Below are 20,614 nucleotides of genomic sequence, written 5' to 3'. Positions count from 1 at the left end.
AAGAGGAAAGCGAGGTCACGTCAAAATGAAAACGGTAAGTTAATTGCACCCGTCCGCTGCGACTGTTACTAAGTTATTCATTCGTTCATTCAGTCGGGGGGGGTTCTATCTCCAACATAATTTGTAAATACATCTTTTTTATGCCTCCGCCACGAAGTGGTGCCGGAGGCATTATGTTTTCGGGTTGTCCGTCCGTCCGTACGTCCGTACGTATGTCCGTACGTACGTCCGTACGTCCATCCGTCCGTCCGCTTTCGTTTACGCGATAACTTGAGTAATACTTACTGGAATTTTACCAAACTTGGTCCAAGTATGAAGTATGATGGGGCAATTATTTGATTAGATTTTGGGTGAAATCGGCTAAAGGTCAAAGGTCAAGGTCAAATCATGAAATTGTATCCGTTTACGCGATATCTCAAGACTGGATGGAGCAAATTTCACCAAACTTTGTTTGAGGATGATGTATGATGGGACAATTACTTGATTAGTTTTTCAGTGAAATCGGAGAGAGGTCAAAGGTCAAAGATCAAGATCAAATCCTAAAATTTATCTGTTTACGTGATAACTCAAAACTGGATGAAGCAGCTTTCACCAAACTTGGTCCAAGGATGATGTATGATGGGACAATTAGTTGAGTAGATTTTAGTGACATTGGCAAGAGGTCAAAGGTCAAGGTCAAATGCTACAAATGTTGCAATTTCCCCCATATCTATGCAATGCCCGAAGGTATTTTCTTGAAACTTAGTGTGGACATGTACTACTGTGTAAAGATTCTCCAGAGAGAGTTTCATGTCATAAGGTCAAAGGTCAAAAGGTCAAAGGTTAGGTGAAAATGTTGCAATATTACTTTTCTCGCAAATGGTTCAATGTATCTTCGTGGAACTTGGTACATATGCATGTACTGTCTGGCAGGGATTATCTAGGGAATTTAGGGGTCATGGGTCAATAGTCAGGGGTCAAAGGTCAAGGTCAACTCCTCAAAATTTTACTATTTCCCTCATATACTAGTATATGCAATGCTTGCATTATTAGTTTCAAAACTTAATACATCCATTACTTAATACATCCATTACCTAATGGAGATTCTCTGGGAAATTTCCAGCCAGAAGGTCAAAGGTCAAAGGTTAAGGGTCAAAGGCCAGGTTTCAATGCCCCACCCCCTAAAAAAAAAATCTATTTTGTACCGTCATCACACTCTTTCTTCGTACCTTGGAAATTACTCAATGCATAAACTTCCCCAAAATCCCCCAAATATGTATACCTGCACTCTTAGAAAATTATAGCAAACCCAGTTCAAGACATTTCTGACAAACCTGTCATTTCAATATTTTGCCAGTTATGTGAAACTGTCATGGATCACACATTGTGAAGACATTGTACTATACGCGTATTGGGAGAATCATGCATTATGGCGGAGGCATCAGTCGCCATAGCGACATTTCTAGTTTTCACATAAAATATAAGTACATATGTATGTCAACATTACAAAATAATGACAAATTAATCTATGGATATTCAAATGATAGGGTGAAAAAAAGAAAAAGCACAGAGAACATTCTGAAGTTTAGAAAATGCAGGAGATGGGGAGGAATGCTTGAGAAGCAATGCTTGTAGGGTGCATTCCCCCCAAACGTAGTAAAACAAATATACAAATTATATCATTGATCTTCTACTCTTTATATGAAACTCAATTTACAAAGTGAATTGCATGAACTATAAATAAAAATCTAACTAGCCCTAGACAAACACCCAGACAAATCAAACACTACAGTTGCTGTCGACATGCAGGAAAGAAAAGACAAGAGAGATGAAGAAGAACTGATAACATGGTTGGAATTTTTTTTTAAATGACGATTGTGAAGACAAGAAGTGATGAGTGAACGGAGTCTCTAAGCCATACTCATAACATCAAAGAAAAAAATGAAAGTGAATATTCCAGTACTTCTACAATCATTGAAAAATCAGCAAAATTTATCCTTTTTTAATTTGAGTATAAAAAAATATTACATATTTGTAAATGATGATGTTCAAATTTATTTTTATATATATCTGAAAAAATTTCTTTGACTTGACTTTAAAACAATTCAAACTTGGGGCCGTTTTTTAATTATCACTATGGCTATTCCAAAATTTTAGTCCAACATAAGTAAATGTGGATTGGGTAGATATTGTCCTGGTTAAAGGCAAATGAAATTCATTAGAATGGCAAGTTAGGTATCTGTGGAAGGAGTTGTTTTTCACAAATGTCCCGGTAAAAGTGGGAGGTAATAAATTGTTACTGAATTTATATATGGATTGACCAAGATGATAATTATAAAGATCAGTTACCTTTAAAATCTTATTTTCAAAAAATAAAATGTCAGTATGAGATCTCCAAGATACATTGCAAATTATTCTGGGGTGGGGGTAGTTACTCTAGGAAACTTGAACTTGAAGGGTATGAGCCGTGGATGAACGAAGAAATCTAGTTGGTTTGTACTTATGGAATAGTTCCTCAAGGTAGCTGGGTGCTGTGCCATGTAAAGAACAGAAAACCAGGATCAAGATCTTGTAGACAATTTGCTTGTCAACTGGAAGCCAGTATAATTTATGGAGGACATGAGAGATGTGTGAAGTTTTCTTTGTTAGAATTACTAATCTAGCAGCAGAGTTCTGGAGCAGCTGGAGGCGATGTATTTGGTAGTTTGGTAGGTTAATCAGGATCCCATTTGCAAAGTCAAGATGAGAAGATATAAGAGAGTGTGTAGCAGCACGTACCCTGTTAGTTTGACAATATGCCACCGGCCGAGAGAGGGAGCTATTTCAGTCAGTATTATAATCATGTTACTCTCTCTGGACACTCCCCGATGGCAAAAAGAAACAAAAGAGGTAATTTTTGCTGACCAGTCCTTTGACCACAGTTATGTAAAAAGGTACACGTAGGCTTATCCCATAATACTTGCCACGTAGCCCCCTTTTCCCAACATGAAGCGTGGACGTAACTTTTACTCTCACTCTGGCTCCACAACCTCCAAAGGAGATGGAAATAGACCATCGCTCTCCTGCGTCCACTACAAAAAGGAGAGGCAATATTACTTTCCAGAGTCAATTACATTCCTTATTGAGGCGGTTTTGCTATAATTCTTGAAGTTCATACATGTATATTTTACACCACATCGGTGAGGTGCTTGGTTCCAGCAACGTTTAAATAGCTTTAGAACAATTATTATGGAAGAGGAGTTGCCTTCCTGTCAGACATGTGGACGCTGAGGCTATTGCATCAGAGCTCGACTCGCAGCTCCTCTCATTCGTCAACCCCGCAGTCAATGACTGAGGGTGAACTTTATCCATTTCTAGCTCATGACGAATTAGCGTGAATGTGAATCTCCAAGATGGGATCACATCATTAACATCGCATTAGTGTCAATGATATGCATACATGCCAACTATTATGATTTTGGCGTAATCATTACGATTTTCCATTATAAATTCCGCGTTACGAATTACTGTTCTAAAATTACGATTTTCAGACTTTGTAGATACACAATGCCTGTAACGGCTGAATGAAACCTAACACGCCCATGTGCCATGTATTGTACACTGTGTTGAAAAGACGTTCATATTTTCCGTAGTATCTATATGGCAAAAAGTGTACTAATCTCTTGTGTGGACGACAGAAATGATACAGTACTGTCCATGCTGTGATACATTATACAGAGCTGTTTCAATGCCTTGCCCACCCACAAACTACGGTACGGAAAAAATTACAGTACTCCGATCACCTCGAAAAAAACGCGCTGCGAACACACGTGTTTGGACAAGTAGACAATGCACCCATAGAGTTGCACGTGGATTCACCACCGTGTACAGTTACTGTACTAGTACTACTCCGTGGGACCCTACTCCGTATCCACGCTACTAGTAGTAGACCTACATGTGTAGTGCCAGTGCTGGTGAGATCTGCAATAAGATACGTATATGGACAGCATGCAGCTATCGCATTCTACATTGTCTACAGTATAAGGAAGGCCGAGCAAGGTCAAGGAGGTATCGTACACTGGACTAGAATCATATCTTGCTTCAGAAAACCGCCAAAATGAGCAAATCTACAAAGAAACCTGTTCTCCAGAAATATCGTGCAGAATACTCACAAACGTTTCCTGTAGTGACAAGCTCTAGATTAGGAAATCACCATGCCTTTTGCAAAGTGTTGTGCCAGCGATTTCAGCATTAGTCACGGTGGACTCAATGACATAGAGAAGCACATAAAGACCAAGAAACATCAGGCGAACAGTGAGGCAACCCATGGGAGGTCTCTACAGGACTACTTCACAACTGATTCTGATGTGAGTGTGATAAATGCTGAAGTGCTTATGACTGAGTTTATCGTGGAACACAGTTTACCACTGTCTGTAGCTGACCACTGTGGTAAGCTTTTCCGGAGAATGTTCCCAGATTCATAAATCGTGAAAAAGTATGCATGTGGACGTACAAAATCTTTGTACATCGCTGATACTCTTGGGAAGGATTCGCTGAAAAAAATTGTGGACGTCATCAAGGCTTCACCATTCAGTATGGCAACTGATGGGAGTACGGATTACGATGACATAAAACTGTACCCGATTTGCATGAGGTATTTTGATCCACACGAAGGGCGTGTCTTGTCGGTTATTCTTTCCCTTAAAGAGTGCAACAAACCATCCACTGGGGAAAATATCTTCAGTCTTCTGGAAGCAGAACTTAAAGAACATGACATTCCTTGGGAGAACTTGGTGTCATTCTCTGCGGATAATGCATCTGTTATGTTGGGGAAGATCAAGGGAGTAGCTGCATTCCTTCTCAAACGTGCTCCTTCTGTGTACATCTGGTGAGTCTTGTAGTTGTAATTTGTACAGATACAATTATTATTGTATTCAGAAAAGAACTAGAGTCTAGGCAGATTTGCCGTCAAACAAACCAGACCTAGATCTAGAGTTGATGCTGATGAAGAAATACTGAGCACTGATGGTGACTTTCTGGCAAGAGTTCCCGTTAAATGTCCCCCACTATTAATTTTGCCAACCACTCTAGATCTACCTACATCATTCTAGTCTTCTAAAGTACCAAAGTATTTATTGTGGAGGTTCATGCACAGCTGCACATAGCCTTTAAACAAGGCGACTCGCTCTGCGTGCCCCCGTATAGCGCGTTTACCCCACAAACCTGTTGGCCGGCGAGTGGAGCGAGCCGCCTTTATCCACTCATTCAGGGATGTGTACTTTTGTCGTTATTGTTGCTTTATATTCTTTGACAAATTTGCGTACAAATTTGCCGCAGAAAATACACACGGCACCAAGGCAAGCCTCGTTAATATTAAGTAACTATTCTTATTCTACATAGTTACTTAATATTAACGAGGCTTGCCTTGGTGCCGTGTGTATTTTCTGCGTCAAATTTGTACGCAAATTTGTCAAAGAATATAAAGCAACAACAACGACAAAAGTACACATCCCTGAACGAGTGGATAAAGGCGGCTCGCTCCACTCGCCGGCCAACAGGTTTGTGGGGTAAACGCGCTATACGGGGGCACGCAGAGCGAGTCGCCTTGTTTATAGGCTAAGCTGCACACTGTCCCATGCGCCACCACTTGACAAGTGTGTGTGTGCACGCATGCGCTGTACATAGGCTATCCAAGGGTTGTTAAGGGGGTGGGGGATTGGTGGTTAGGTTGGATTTATGGACATTATGGATTACCTGGTAGAGTCTATTATGAATTAGATGTAAAAAAAAAAAAAAGTTAGGATTTTGATCCATAATTCAAGTAGGTTTATATTTTAGTTTACTACGGGCATTCATGTCATGCTGTCCTTTCATTTGTCTATTTTGTATTCTAAACAGGTATATGTCGTATTGTCTTTTCATTTTGCTATCTTTTACGATTAAGCAGAGGTTTTTTTTTTTTCCAGTTTTTTATAATGTGATCTCGGTGATGTTTGCATTCGTGTCATTATGAAAATGGTGATGACATCAAATGTAATTCCAATAAAAACATTAAAAACCAAGTGTGGAGTGGTGATATGGCAGAAATTAGTATGGGTATGTAAGGAACTCTGTCATTTTTTTTTCTTTTGTGTTATTTCACTTGCAAAATATGACTGAAGCTACAGTCCACGATGACGAGAAAGAACTTGAGTGTCAAGTGTCAAATAATATCCATCCTGCCTGAGGAATGTTTCGTGTATATTGGTGGCAGGAATTTCAGTATTTATAACTTGTTACACATATGACTGGTTACACATATAAATTGGGGTTACTGTAACGAGTAAATTAAGAATTATAGATTTATAATTACCATGTCTTTGCTGGATTTTAAGCTTCCTTCAAAGTCAAGTAAATGAACTGACATTCAGAATGGCTTCCTTGGACAACTTTGAGGGGAATATATTTAAGTTTTTCAACCATTACATCCAAAAATTTGATTAGGTAAACTACACAGTTACAACACAAATTTTCTTCTTTGTTTTTTTTAATAAGGAAAATGTAGCGTGGGGAGAAGATTGAATTGATTTATAGTCACTGGCCACTGGAATACTCAATTAGGGCAGGCCTGCTCGAATAAAATTGTTTTTTGGCAAAGATAATGTGCATCAAAGTGTATTCGTGTACGCTCATGGGTAAACATGCAACCCGAAGTTGAGATTCTTTGGTTGCATACATATATGTGCTTTGTAGTATCAAGATGAACACAATCGGTTATGGAATTTCCAAAGCCAGCCTTCCCATTGCATGGTCCTCAATGCTACGCAGATGTTCAATTTTTAGTTTGGAAAATATTATAGTGTTTCACACTTGTATCATTCTCCAATACCCATTTATTTTGCTTCTATTTTTCATACATTTTAGGCTGCCCATGCCATCTAATGCACATAGCAGCAGAAAGAGCAGCAAAGGAGCTACCTGTCAAAGTAGAGGACTTGCTAATAGACATCTACTACTATCTAGAAAAGAGTAGCAAGAGGAAGCAAGAGTTCAGATCCTACCAGGCAGATGCAAATCTTCCTCACCACAAGATCATCAAGCATGTGAGCACACGGTGGTTGTCGCTTGGACAGTGTATCACTCGACTCCTTGAGCAGTGGAATGCACTCTTCCCTTTCTTTGAAGGAGAGAGACAAAAGGCCAGTGGGAAAAAGCGACAGAGAGACACATAAGACAGCGAAAGAGAAAGAAAGAAACCAAAAACGATCGCAGGAGCATCTGCAAGTTCAGCCACAGTTGCCAAGAAAAGAACACCAGTTCCTCCAGCAACTGTTCTAAAGTCTGGTAGTTCCAGTGGTCCATGCAGATCACCCCAGTTATCAGCATCAAGTTCTGGTGCCTCTACTGCCAAGAAGAGACCTGCTGCTCCTTTGATTTCAGCAAGCATCAAATGCATTCCAATTTTAAAGACTGGAACTGTTTGTGTGCATGCTCAACCAAAAACATCGAGTTCAGCTAGAAGTACAGTCACCAGTAAGGGAACTTCAGATTCTTCTGCAAACCCTTTCTTCACAAAGTCATCTGCAAAATCAACTGCAAAATCAGCCGCAAAATCAGCTGCAAAGAAGACAAAACCTCAAGATGCAGGCACAAGGTCTGGTAGTTCGCTGCCATGTGGTCCTGTAAAGTCACCTGGAAAATCAACCGCAAAATCAGCTGCAAAGAAGACTAATCCTGAAGTTGCTGGAGCAACTGGAGGTCTACCATTGGAGTCCAAACCCGAGCACGTTGTAAAGATGATGATGGACCCCAATGTGAAACTCTACTGTCTCTTCCTGAACAACACTGTGGACTGTGGAAGAATGGACATGCTCTCAGGAGACACACCATGCCATTCTACCGTGCACTCGAAGGAGCTGCTCAGAAAAGCCAAACAAGTAGCATCATCAGGCCTTAGGGCTTGAAATTTGTTGGAGCCTGCGATTGCTCTCGGAGGGTAATTGTCGGGGGGGGGGGGGGGGGGGCTAGTTGCCCTAGGGGATAATAGTCCTGGGGAATAATTATCCACATGGTGGTTTTCCAAAGGGTGGGTGCCACTGTTAAGCAACTGAAATCAAATTTGGTAGACATTGTGGCATTGATGTATAGATGTAGAGACCTGATTTTTTTTTTTTTTTGCCAGACAAAGTTGCCATGGTAACCACAATTTTACTAAAACCTTGTGAATCGTATTACTTTCACAGTATTCAAGCAAGTAATGTCAAATTGTATGTGTGATCTATAGGTGTAAATATGTAAGACACCATTGTGTTAGTGTCAGAAAAAAAAAAGTGTTGCCATAGTAACCATGCATATTTGTATCAAACTGAAGCATTTAAGCTGTTACACACATGCACAAACAGAACCCTTTATCAAACACTGGTTCAATTCTTTTTAATAAAAGTCTGAGCTGCTGGAGCAGGGGTATTATCACCTTTAGCGATAGTTTAAAGGACAAGTTCACCTTCACAAACAATGATTGAGAGAATGCAGCAATATTAGTAGAACACATCAGTGAAAGTTTGAGGAAAATTGGACAATCGATACAAAAGTTATGAATTTTTAAAATTTTTGTGTCGGAACCGCTGGATGAGTAGACTACTAAGGCTCGTGATGTCATATGAGTACAACAGTATGAAGAGAATGTAAAGAAAATTCAACATATTTTCACTTTTTCGCATAATAAAAGAGCACTTGACTTGCCTTTTTCTAAAGACAATGGGAATAATATTACCCATAATGTATGTCAGTAACGAGTCAAGGGAATGTGCACTTTTTTCAAAAGATGAAATTTTGTGAAATTCTCTTTATATTTTCCTTATATTGTTGTACGCATGTGACATCATACACTGCAGTAGTCTTCTCATCCAGCGGTAACTGCACAAAAACTTCAAAAATTCATAACTTTTGAACGGATTGTCTGATTTTCCTCAAACTTTGAATGATGTGTTCTACTAATATCGCTACATTCTCTCAATCCTTATGTTAATGAAGGTGAACTTGTCCTTTAAGTCAGCATGAGAAAGTCTCTTAAGACATTCCTGTCCATGCAAGGGCTTAAACTATGGACACTATTCACCTTGAAACTCTTCCTTTATTTAGGAGTAATTTTGCTTTCTTCCCTTCCACAAACCTGTAATGTGGGTAGATATCATGGCTTCCCTTCTAAAAGCTTGTGATAGGGGATAACAATCCTCTAAGAATGTGGACCAAGCATATACAATGGTTGACTGCCTGAGTTTAATAAGTAGCAATTTCTTCAAGCGCAAGCACAAGCTTGTCAGGCAAAAGATCAAGCTGATCATAGTGATTGCTTAAATCCATATGCATCACCTTTTGCTTGTTCTCGAACCTTTTGCTTGCCCTGAACATTACCCCCGTAAAGCAATTCTCCCTATCGCATATAATATAGCCGATATCAAGTGATATCACCTCGCGATACCAATATCTGATCAATCGCCTCTGGGACATGTACTTCTGGTTTTGTAGTTCTGGAAGATTGTACCATACGAAAGAACCTACGTAGTGTACCCTGATCCTACATTCAAAACACACAGAACTCGTCATGCACAAGCAAACATGGATTGACCTGATGACCAATTTCAGAGAATGTTTCTGTCGCGATTGAAGGACTTGGGTCTTGGCGATGCTCGCAAACCAGCCCAGGTCCATCGGCGCTTGGATGGAGCACTTCTCTCCCTTCGTGCTTCATCTTGTCCGATATAGTTCCAGTAAGAATAGTTTGGTAGGGCATTTGTAATGCCATCTGCTAAAATTGCTCCTGTCTGGAAATGTCTTGAACAAATATCCGAGTTTGACTTCATGTCGAAGTGGTCCTTCCTGCGAAGCAGATTTTTCCACGCTCTGCTGAATTTTGTTGGGAACTTCACCTACATCACATCCTTCATCTATGGATATTTTCCATAATTTCCTTGTTTGGCATCATCGGCCCAGCATTGGCCACTTCGCAGAAGAATCCCATTTATCAAATGTAAAGTTACAGATTAGAAAATAACTCTATTATTTGCAAGATTATAAGACAGAATTTGATACGATCTATGAATGGTAGTACTTCGGCCTTCAATGTGCATAAAAGTGTACATTTACACATCGCGCATTCATAACCGGAGGTTTATATCCCATGAATTAAGGGTAAAAAAATTAGAGCACCACACGCGTTCAGATTCGGAGAGCTACATGCGATAGGGAGAATTGCTTGAGATTTCAACAAATGGGACATTATGCCTGTGTGTACACAAGAACAAAAGCAGGTTTTGTGTTTGAAAGGGCATGTGTGTGCAAAAACCATTTCCTGACATAACAGTAGAACTGTAAAATGACAGCCATAAATGCACACACACACAGACACAGACTACACACAAACACACACACACGCACACACATACTGGCTGATTCCCATCACTTCCCTCAGTGCTGCTTGGTAGCCCGGATCTGCCAGGTTGCACTGAGAGAGCTCTCCATGCTCTCTGCAGATGTCATTTACATCCTACCCATTTCTCGTCACATTTTGTTTGCTAACCACCAGACACTCCCCTCGTTGAAACAAAAAGGTTTCCAATACATCTATTAAGAAATTTCTTGTTGATTTATTCAACCCACACCATTGACCTTATTTTACAAACAAGAACATGATACTTAAAAGCGAACATTCCAGTTAAGTGAAAGTTCAAGCTCGTTTTACAGAGCTTGACAAAACGTAAGCAATTGTTAGCAAGAACAAGCAAAAGGTCTGTTTTATGCTTACTTTTTTATACAAGTGCTTGGTCTCTTAGCAATTGCTCACAGGCAGGAAGCAATTGCTTATCTTTATGAATATGGCACACTGCTGAACTTGAAAGGCTATAGAAGCGCATCAATCCTACAATCTTGCTGTTCCATGCATTAAGGCTAGAAGAATATTGTCTGTTGAATAATCAATGCTATTTATAGTGGCATTATCCATATTTTTGATATCTTGATTACCTCATGTCCAAATGTAAAGGTTCGTGCATTTTTTTCACAAGCACTATTCTTCATTTTTTGATGGAGAATGTCTCCAGGATGTTTTGCGTGGAACTAAATGTCTAAATGCATAATAGGCCTATACTGCACACATGATTATATTTGAACTTCCTCCCAAATCCTCACCAGCTCAGTCGCTGTGCTCCCCTGCTTGCGCTTTGCCCCATATAAGAACATGAGTTTGTAATTATAATTAATCCTATATTATAATCACGTAAGGATCGCCCCCATGCCTTCCCATGCCTTCCCATGCCTTCCCATGCTTTTTTGTGCGGCTATCTCCTCTGAAGCCGTCGGCTCCGGGCCCCCGAGACCGGTGCCGTCGGCAGCGGGAGGGTCTCTTCTATTCCCGGTGCGGGTTTCGTCCACGCTCTGCCTCCATGTCGACGTCGAGAGTGGCGCAAAAAACAAAGAAAAACAAAAACATGAAGCGATTGCACTGGACTCCTACTTCAGTGGGATAACGGGGTGCAGCGAAAACTGTTGGATCATCTTTTGTGATCGCCCAGCTGACTGCTCGCAGAGAGTGTATGCACGGTAATACATTGTACATTTATACAGTACACGGGAGCTTGCCTATTTAGGCCGTTACGCATTATGCGTGGAGTTCTGTTGTCGCACAGCGGGCTTTCGGCGGCTTTTCTCTCTCGCTGATCGGTGGCAGAGACAATGGATTATATACGCACTATGCATGGGTACATCGGGTACGGGCAAAGAGATTATCACGTAGAGTGACCTGTAATTACGTTGCATATCATACGTTCTCGGTACACGGGAAGCTACGAATGCCGTATTTTATTTTGTACAACTGATCCTCTGCACCACAGGTGAGTCAATGAGTTTACTCTCACATCAGATGTCATTGTACACAGACTGCTGTATGCATTAGTGTGGCTTTAATGTGTTTGCCTTTCATGAAAGGGATTGCAATAATGATCACGCCGCTGCATAATCCAAACAGAAGAGTCCATGCATTAGTGTACACAATACTTTGTACTGTATGTGGAACGAGCAGCCTGGCCTGGGTCAGCCAGTGAGAAAGTTGCTTGACATGAATTGCAAATCTAAGCGTTGGTATTTTATCAAATTTTAAACAAATCCACAGAATTATTCACTAAATATATACGGATTTTGTAGTGACGAGCATTAGAATCTTGGTGCTGGTCGGTACAGCTGTCTGTGTACGCATGATCTGAGACTTGCGAGATTTTACTCGGTGATTCGCCTGCGTGCTCCGGATGGATAGTGTATACAGTAACATTGTATGAATATGTACACACAGGAAAGGTGTGAGACGACTCCATGTATCACACGTCGGACATGTCGTCGCCGGTCACACGAACCGACGAATCACTCGATTTTGGGTCAAATTTTCGATTTTGAGATTTTCAATCATTTCGATAGTAGATATTCCATACTACATATTCTGAAATTCTCAGTGTGTAATTCGGTGTAATTTTTACGTAGTTATCACTTTTGTGGAAGTATGTAATTCCATTTGTGAAAATTATTTGTTTTCCCCATAGACGCGTGTGTTAAACAATTAGGCGATTCGACGGTTCGGTGACCGCGCGTACTAGTACGCGCGGTCACCGAACCCGACGAATCAGTGCGCATTGACTTGCGTGTAGTTTTTGAGATTCAACAGTTCATTGACCGCGTGCACAGTGCGCGTACTATGTAATACATGTGTTGACAATGACAACGCTCAATGTACATGTACATATGGACACACATGGAAAATGACAACGTTCTTTGCAGACCGAAAATACATGCATGCGGCTCTTTGACGATTTCCCGCTTATTTGTTAACAATACAATTCGATAAAAACTTCACAAATTAGAGCAAGAATTGGAGTCTGATGTACTACAAAAATAATTGGAAATTATAGACATGAAAGTGTAGCAACCATTAGTGAAAAATGGGTTAACTTCAAACGCGATTTTCTCGAATTGTCATTCTTACGCAAACCTGAGGGATTCGTCGGTTTGTGTGACCGGCGACGATGTGTCATGGACGAATTAACTTTTTTTTTCTTCCCTTCCCTAAAATAATTATTCCTCCCTTTAAAATACTTTTGTTCTCTTTTTTTTTGTTGTTGTTGTTTTTTAGGCACATCCAAATGCCTCTTGGCCCTATTCCTCCACTTAAAGGGGGGTAAAACAGAAAAAAGAAATGACAACACAAAACAAAACATGAAAATTAGTAAAATAAGGAAATAGAAAAAAATAAATAAAAATTATTTGGAAGTCAAAAACAAACAAAAAAACGGTGACTATCCGAGTCAGATTGTCAGGTCATTTTCTGAAAGGCCTCTCTTCGTTGATGCAGACACTTTTTCTCAAAAGGGCCGGGAAAAAATAATGCTATCAGAAAAAAAAGACAGAGAAAGAGGACAGAAAACATTCTCTGGAAATTTGTCCAGCTCTCTCTTCCTCTCCCTCTCTCACCGTCTCTCCCTCTCCCTCTCTCACCCTCTCTCACACTCTATTTCTATCCTGTACAACCGAGCAGTGGAATAGTTAGCGTACTTCCAGTGACAATCCTATAAATGCACACACAAACACCACAATTTTTGATGAACACAAACAAATATGAAATATATAAAAAATGAAGTAAAAAAATACAACAAAAGTCTGAGTCACATGAACGGGTGGTTTAATGAAAAGTCTGATTTTGTCTATATAGACACATGTTCTAGAGAGGGAATTAAAGAACATCAGAAAGAAAGAAAGAGAGAGAGAGAGGACAAACGATGAATGATCCATCAAATGCATTCCAGGAACAAGTTTTAACCCTCAGATGAGATTGTCATCGGTTGGAAGGGGCACAGATGGGTTTTTCACATAAAAACGTGGGAAAAGAAATGTAAATGATGATATAACCAATTTGCATCTTTTTAATGAACCGAAAAGGTGTATGTGTGTGTGTGTTTATATGTGTGTGTAATGATCGAGCAAACAAGTGTATCAACATTAGGAATGGACGACAACTCACTTAATTAGATGGGATTGCGTTGGGTGGGAAAATCATTTTTTAATGAAAATGAGGTAAAAGAAGTATGAATCATGACATACAATGTAAGCTACTTTCAAGCTTTCGAATGAAGAGAAAAATGTGTGTCTGTGGGGGCCAGAGAGCTCAGGACTCATGAATAAAAAAATTTAAAAAAAACAAAAAACAGGAGGTTCTTTCTTTTTAACTAATAAAATGGGGCAAAAGAAATATGAATAGATTAAAAAAATATGAGGCCCTCAGACCCGTGGATTTCCACGGGTGCTGCTAGTTGTATTATAATGATAATCCTGTGTACAGCCATGCAATGTTCATTCAATTATGAATATTTCATAGGCTTAAACATACATAAAAAGTAAGAACAAGATTGGACAGAGAAAATCGAAACAATAACAAATAAACAGAATACAGGATGACTCTTAATATGAGTGATGTAACATGATTGATGTAACATACATCACGCATCTTGTGTTTGTCTCCAAACCATCTATTGAGCATTGGTATTTTGTGCTCTGTTTGCAGCAGTGTTTTGCTGCAGTGATGATGAGAGTGGTCCTGAATGTTTTGTTAAGGATCAAAATTGTATGAATATGGATAATTGAAATGATACATCACTATCCCCCTCGGGTAAAGGAGCCGCTTCGTACAGGTGTTCTATGGAATATGAGGGTATGTGGACAGGTACGGACAGAGTAAGTTGCCCGCACTTCCCCGCAAGTCTAAACTCCTAGATTTGCTCAAAAGCCCAGGCACTCATATGGCTGCTTTGACACTGTATTTCATATCAAATCTCCTAATTGTCATTTATTCAAACTCCCCCATCATCTATCGCTTGTCATAAAGAAAATTAGATTAAATCAATCCTCTGAAATCTTTTGCTAAGTCAACAAACCAAAACAAACAAAACAAAACCACCCTCTGGATAACTACCACCCGGATAATAACCCCACCCCCCACCCCCACCCCGACAACTACCCTCCTAGGCCAATCACCCCCAGGACAATTCTCCCCTTGGACAACTACCCCTGGATAACTAACCCTCCAGATAACTACGATCGGAACAACTACCCTCCTGGGGCTTAAATATAATAATAACTTACCCCATAGGACAACTATCCCTCCGTGGACAACAACCGTCCAGATAACTACCACCAGGAAAATTACCCCCAGTACCCCAAGGCACTAAACCCAAAAAGTCGACAACTCACCTAAGTAGACACAGCAGAAAAGTCCTGAATTTTCCTTTTGTTATTCCTTGAGAATTTCCTTGCCTTAGTTGATATTTATAAGTCAGCAAATCAGTTACATCGACAGGAATTTTTAGTGCCAATTCAATAGAAATAAATATGAATTCACTCACCTAAGTCGACAATCCTGTGCTCAAATTCCTATATTGCCATACCACGTACTGTGAAAATAGATTGTTCTCGATTTCTGATTCGCAGCATTACCGCTCGCCACAAAAGTGCGCACTAGCAAACCTTTGGAATTATGAAACCTTATTTCATTTCTGGATTATGGAACCTTTGAAGTAAAAAACTTTTTATTTTTTTCATCCCAGTCTCACTCCTTCTGTCACCTGGGCCCCGTTTTATCAAAAGATAAAATTAACATTAAGTCAAGTATCTATGATTAACCTCTCAAATTAACTTCCAAATCAACTTCGAGTCTGTTTTATCAAGAGACCCAAAGTTGAAATCAACTTTAACTTCCTCCCAAATCAACTTTAAGTTTTCACAACTGCTCCAAATCCATGATAACTTTATAGTTGATAAAAAATCAACTATAAGTAGAGACAGTCTAAGTAGACTCAATTGTAAGGCAATTTACAGAAGAAAGATGAGTGTCATGCTTTTCTAGTCTAGCTTGGGTCTTGTCACAAATCTTTGTCTGTTAACTGCTCACTTTGGTCTCTTCCTTGCATGAAATTCACGATAGGCATGCATTGCTTACGCGACTGCTGCACGCAAACACCCAGACATCAGTCTCAATCCCACCCTGCGCACCTGGTGCCTCGGCCCGCCCGCCCATCAGGCCATCGCCAGCAAGGGCAAGTAACCGAGCGCTGGAACTGCGTCTGTATGCAATGCATATCTTGCCAAAGAATATGCGAGGAAACCAGTGATTTCTGACGTGCGTAGGCATATGTAGAGCTAGTTCGTCAATAGATACTAATTAGTAGTTTAGTAGGCCTATACAGAAAGTTGAGTTTAATTCTACATTAAGTACAGCACCGAGTACGACAGTATAAGATTTATCTAACCAGTTAGGCCTAAGTAATGTTATAGCGGGGTTGTTTGTACTAACCGTAACACTGCAGACTAGAGCGTCTATTAGGTCTAGAATTTCGACATGTAGACTTGCGATCTAATCTTTACAAAGCTGAGCTGCGCCGTAGAGGTAAAAACAAGCTAGTCACCACACTCTCACAAGTTTCCATAATCCTACACGTAACACACAAGACTTGAAACAATGCATACCTTGGACAGTATGATTAGCACTACAGCCGCTGAATTAGAAGTACAAGTTTGCAACAGAACCACAACGTTCCCACATGACCACAGACAGACATCCACACACACACACACACACACCGCACGCACACGCACACGCACACACACACACACACACACACAGAGCAAAGAAGAGCAACAACAAGAACACAGACAGTGGAGTTTTATCTCCTCGTGGTCCGATTCGTCCCTAGCAATCCAGCGGGACGCTATGTAGGACTAGAATGGCACTTGGCCATATGTGACTGTCGTTTGAGGTTATATGATAGGAGTAGGACAAGTTATTAAAGGGGAAGGCTAGTAACTGATCAGTGGGAATCAGTGGAAATGCTTGGAGATGATTGTTCCAATCCTTATGGGATTCATTCAAGAGTTCATTGTATATCTATTGTTGTGTGAAAATGATTTGCTTCAGAACTGTCTCATATTCAAGTAATGTGCAGATTAATGCCCCGTCACTGACCAGGGACGCTAACCTGGAAGCATTAAACTGCACATTACTTGAATATGAGACCATTCTGAAGCAAATCATTTTCACGCAACAATAGATATACAATGAACTCTTGAAGAATCCCATAAGGATTGGAACAATCATCTCCCAGCATTTCCACTGATTCCCATTGATCAGTTACTAGCCTTCCCCTTTAAGTAGGGCCATGTTTGTCTGATGATAAATCCATCCCTCGTCTATCACATATACGGTATATGTCACTCGCGGCCCGAACTCCCCCGGACCTCGATGCATACTGTGGCACACTAACAGACTACACTTCCGTGGCCGTGGAAAACGATCATGTTATTCGTGTTTTTGTTTGTTTTGCTTTATGTATTGTATTGTTTTTAAGGAGACAGTACTGGAAACCAGCCTCGTCCTGTGTTTTTTGTTTTGACTAAATCAATAATTAAGTCATGGTGATCAGCTACAACTATAATCGACTATTAAGTTTCTTCGTAAAACGGAAACTTAAAGTTGATTTAAAGTTATAGCCTACTTTAAGTTGATCAAAGTTATAGTTGATTTCACAATCAACGCTAACTTTATCTTGATAAAACGGGGCCCAGAACATGCACACTGTACGGGCTCCGCGTTCAAGTTTGTGCATTTTAGATGTGGATTAATATGTCAACTTACATGAGGTTGCCTGTAATCCAGTACAGGTCAGATGAGTGGACAACAATCCAGAGGAAGAGGAGGATGCATGTCAGCACTATAAAGTTTTTTACTAGTTTTGTAAACGTGTCTCTGTCATACCAATTCTGAAGTAAAAAATCGGTCATCTGCTCTTTATCTTCCTTTGGTTTTTGGTAGGTGGCTGAAGACCAAGTCTTTTCGTCCAAGCACAGGAGCTATGATGCTATTTGCTGCACTCCATGGAGGATGCGATGAGGTCAGCGTATATGGCATGGGTTTCAACAAGGCATACACGGAACATTACTATGACACTAAGTTTACTGTCTACAAGAATGTCAAAGGCAGTCATGACTTTGCTCGGGAAATTGCCATTATGAAAGAGCTGGACAGATCAAACATCATTCAGTGGTACAAGAGAGATGTGCCAGAGTTCATTTCATAACGTGGAAGGAGGAATATCATTTAAGGAATTGGATAGATCAAACATTTAACGGTACAAGGGAGATGTAGTAACTGATGGCAGTTTATCAATCAGTTGCTATATTCATTGATTGAGCACTTTGTCAATCAGTTGCAATAAAAACAACTTGACACAAGAATTCATCAGAGTTGAATAAATATGCAGTACCCACTGCATACTATAAGGATTAGAGCCAGCACTAGCCATTGGGCAAAAGCTTGGTGGTCCAGTGGATGCAACGCCTATCTGGTGGTCAGGAGATCATTGGTTTGAATCCAGCCTTGGTCAATCAGTTGCAATAAAAACAACTCGATGCAAGAATCCATCAGCTTTAAAAAGAGATGATGGACTGCAGTTCATAATATGCATGAAAAGGTATATTTGCGTTTGTGACAGATGGAGAAGATTGTCTCCATCATACTCTTGAATAGCTCAGACTTTACCTTCTCTGTAGCTGGCTAAGAATTGTCTGAAATGGAAGGAAAAATGTAAAAGTGGCTTTCTTAACAAAGGTTGTTTCGATTGTTTTAAAAATGAATAAATGGAAAGTGAGCAGTGCAATATTATGCAAATGATGCAGAAATGAGCATGCGCTGCATCTCCACTGATGTTGCTAACTTAAACCTGTGTATTTTTTTGTTTCATAAAATGGGTCTATGAAATATTTATTTACTGTATAGGTAATAACCAATCGACTGCATGTAAAACTTGCTCAAAAGCCATGATGTCTGAAAAGATGTTCCAAACACATGAAACACCAACTTAGAAAATATTTATGGTATTGTAAGTGATAGAGCCCGCACTTGTAACTTGAGTACATGCTGTGAAATTATGTACATTGTGACATCATCGAGAATGCAATTTACTTTTATGTTGTGCACTATTTACTTTCTCATGTATTGGTGCAGAAATGAAGAGCACACAGATGACTCATTTCATGGCTTCTGTTTAGCTACATTCCTGTATTCATTTTATACAAGGCTGGTATGACTGACTGTCTGAACAAAATTTGATCAAATAAGAAACAAATGGAAAGGTTATTGTCATGGGCACAAACCCCCAAAATTAACAAATTGTTCAAAATCATCTTCTCTAGAACCAGAAGTGATAGAGCTAAGTCAATGTAATGAGTAAGTACATTGCTGACTGTATAGTGTCAAGCTTAATTGTTCATTGTGCAAGGCTCCAGGAGTCAGTTCCCCCCCCCCCCTTGGGCTCTGTGGGGGTCCACATTGGGGCCTAAATTGTACAATTTCATCTTCATCTTAAAAATGCATAGTCTGATTTTCACCAAACTTGGCAGGAATAGAATATGTCTCAGAGCAAATGGGTACCATTCCCCACTTGGGGGCCCATAAGGGCACAATGTGGGGGGGGGGGAGGGGAGGCTGAGGGGCAAAGCCCATGAATTTAATAAATATTTTGGAAATCTCTATCTCTGGAACCAGAACATAATTAAGTTAGTGATATGAGTATGTAGATTAGTGACTATAGTTTCAAGTTTGTCTGGGGTTAAATAGGTGTGTCAAGTTGGGGCCCAGTTTCAACATTTTCATCTGTACTTCTCTAAAGTGCCCAGCCATATTAGAGCCTCATTTTTACATTTTCCTCTTCTTCTTGATATTACATTGTCAGATTTGTCTCCGACCATGATAGACATTCTTACTAGGGTAACAAGAATGTGTATTTAACATACAAGGACCCCCACTAGGAAATCTATACACACACACAAAAAAAAATGTTTGAAACCAAAATTACATTAGTACATAAATACATTAGTGAATGTACATTCAAGGGTTATTTTTGGTAGATCCAGGGGTTGGGCGGGGACAGAATTTGGAGCAAGTTTTTACATTTTGATTTTTTTTTTTTTTAACTGCTTAGTCAATTTTTTGTCGGGCCCACCGGAGGTGTTGGGAGACTAAGGGATCCCCTGCGGCATCTGTCCGTCCATCGTCTGTCCGTTGTCTGTCCGTCCGTCCATCCATCATCTGTCCGTAACGCTACAAAATCTTGAATAATTCTCTACTGAGGACTTCATTTTCAATCAAAGTTGGAGGGAAGAGTGGTTATACAAAGGTACACATTTAACCAAACATTAAAGGGATCGTATAGTTTTGGTTGAGACCTAATTTCAGGTTTCTAACATTATTTGGTGAGATAATAAGAAACCTCTTATGAAATATGAAAGAGCATGTAATTCTATGGTGAATTCAATGTTTATTTTATGAAAATTGGTTTTGAAATGGCGGAGATATCCAAAAAAGAGCTATTCTTATAAAGTGTGGGACCCACACTTTATTACACTATTGCTTTGTTTTACTTTGTTTTTGGATGTTTCAGTCATTCCAAACCCAATTTTCATCAAATAAACTTCGAATTCCTCTTAAAATGGTATGCTCTGTACTATATCATAAGTGTTTTCTTGGTATCTCGCAAAAAGTTAAAAGCCCAATTCTCATCTCCACCAATACTGTACCATCCCTTTTTAAGGT

At 39.8% G+C, this 20,614-nt stretch overlaps 2 protein-coding genes across 2 annotated transcripts in view; both read left to right on the top strand.

The window, feature by feature from the left end:
- LOC140240627 (alpha-N-acetylgalactosaminide alpha-2,6-sialyltransferase 2-like) overlaps nucleotides 1–19,788 on the top strand; it is a 141,225-nt gene extending 121,437 nt beyond the window's left edge. The window contains exon 8 of the mRNA XM_072320384.1: nucleotides 17,837–19,788. Coding sequence (XP_072176485.1) covers nucleotides 17,837–18,101 — 265 coding nt within the window. The 3' untranslated portion in view covers nucleotides 18,102–19,788. The remainder of the gene's footprint in view (nucleotides 1–17,836) is intronic.
- Nucleotides 4,076–7,901, top strand: LOC140246332 (zinc finger BED domain-containing protein 5-like). The gene is given in 3 exon segments (XM_072325806.1): nucleotides 4,076–4,183; nucleotides 4,185–4,841; nucleotides 6,855–7,901. Coding segments are annotated over 3 exon segments (1,812 nt in total).
- Nucleotides 19,789–20,614: the final 826 nt, after the last annotated feature.

This window comes from Diadema setosum, chromosome 2, assembly GCF_964275005.1.
Source record: "Diadema setosum chromosome 2, eeDiaSeto1, whole genome shotgun sequence".
NCBI classification, from domain to species: Eukaryota; Metazoa; Echinodermata; class Echinoidea; order Diadematoida; family Diadematidae; genus Diadema; species Diadema setosum.
The sequence above is the reverse complement of the archived record's forward strand: the minus strand, read 5'-3'. Positions and strand labels throughout refer to the sequence as shown.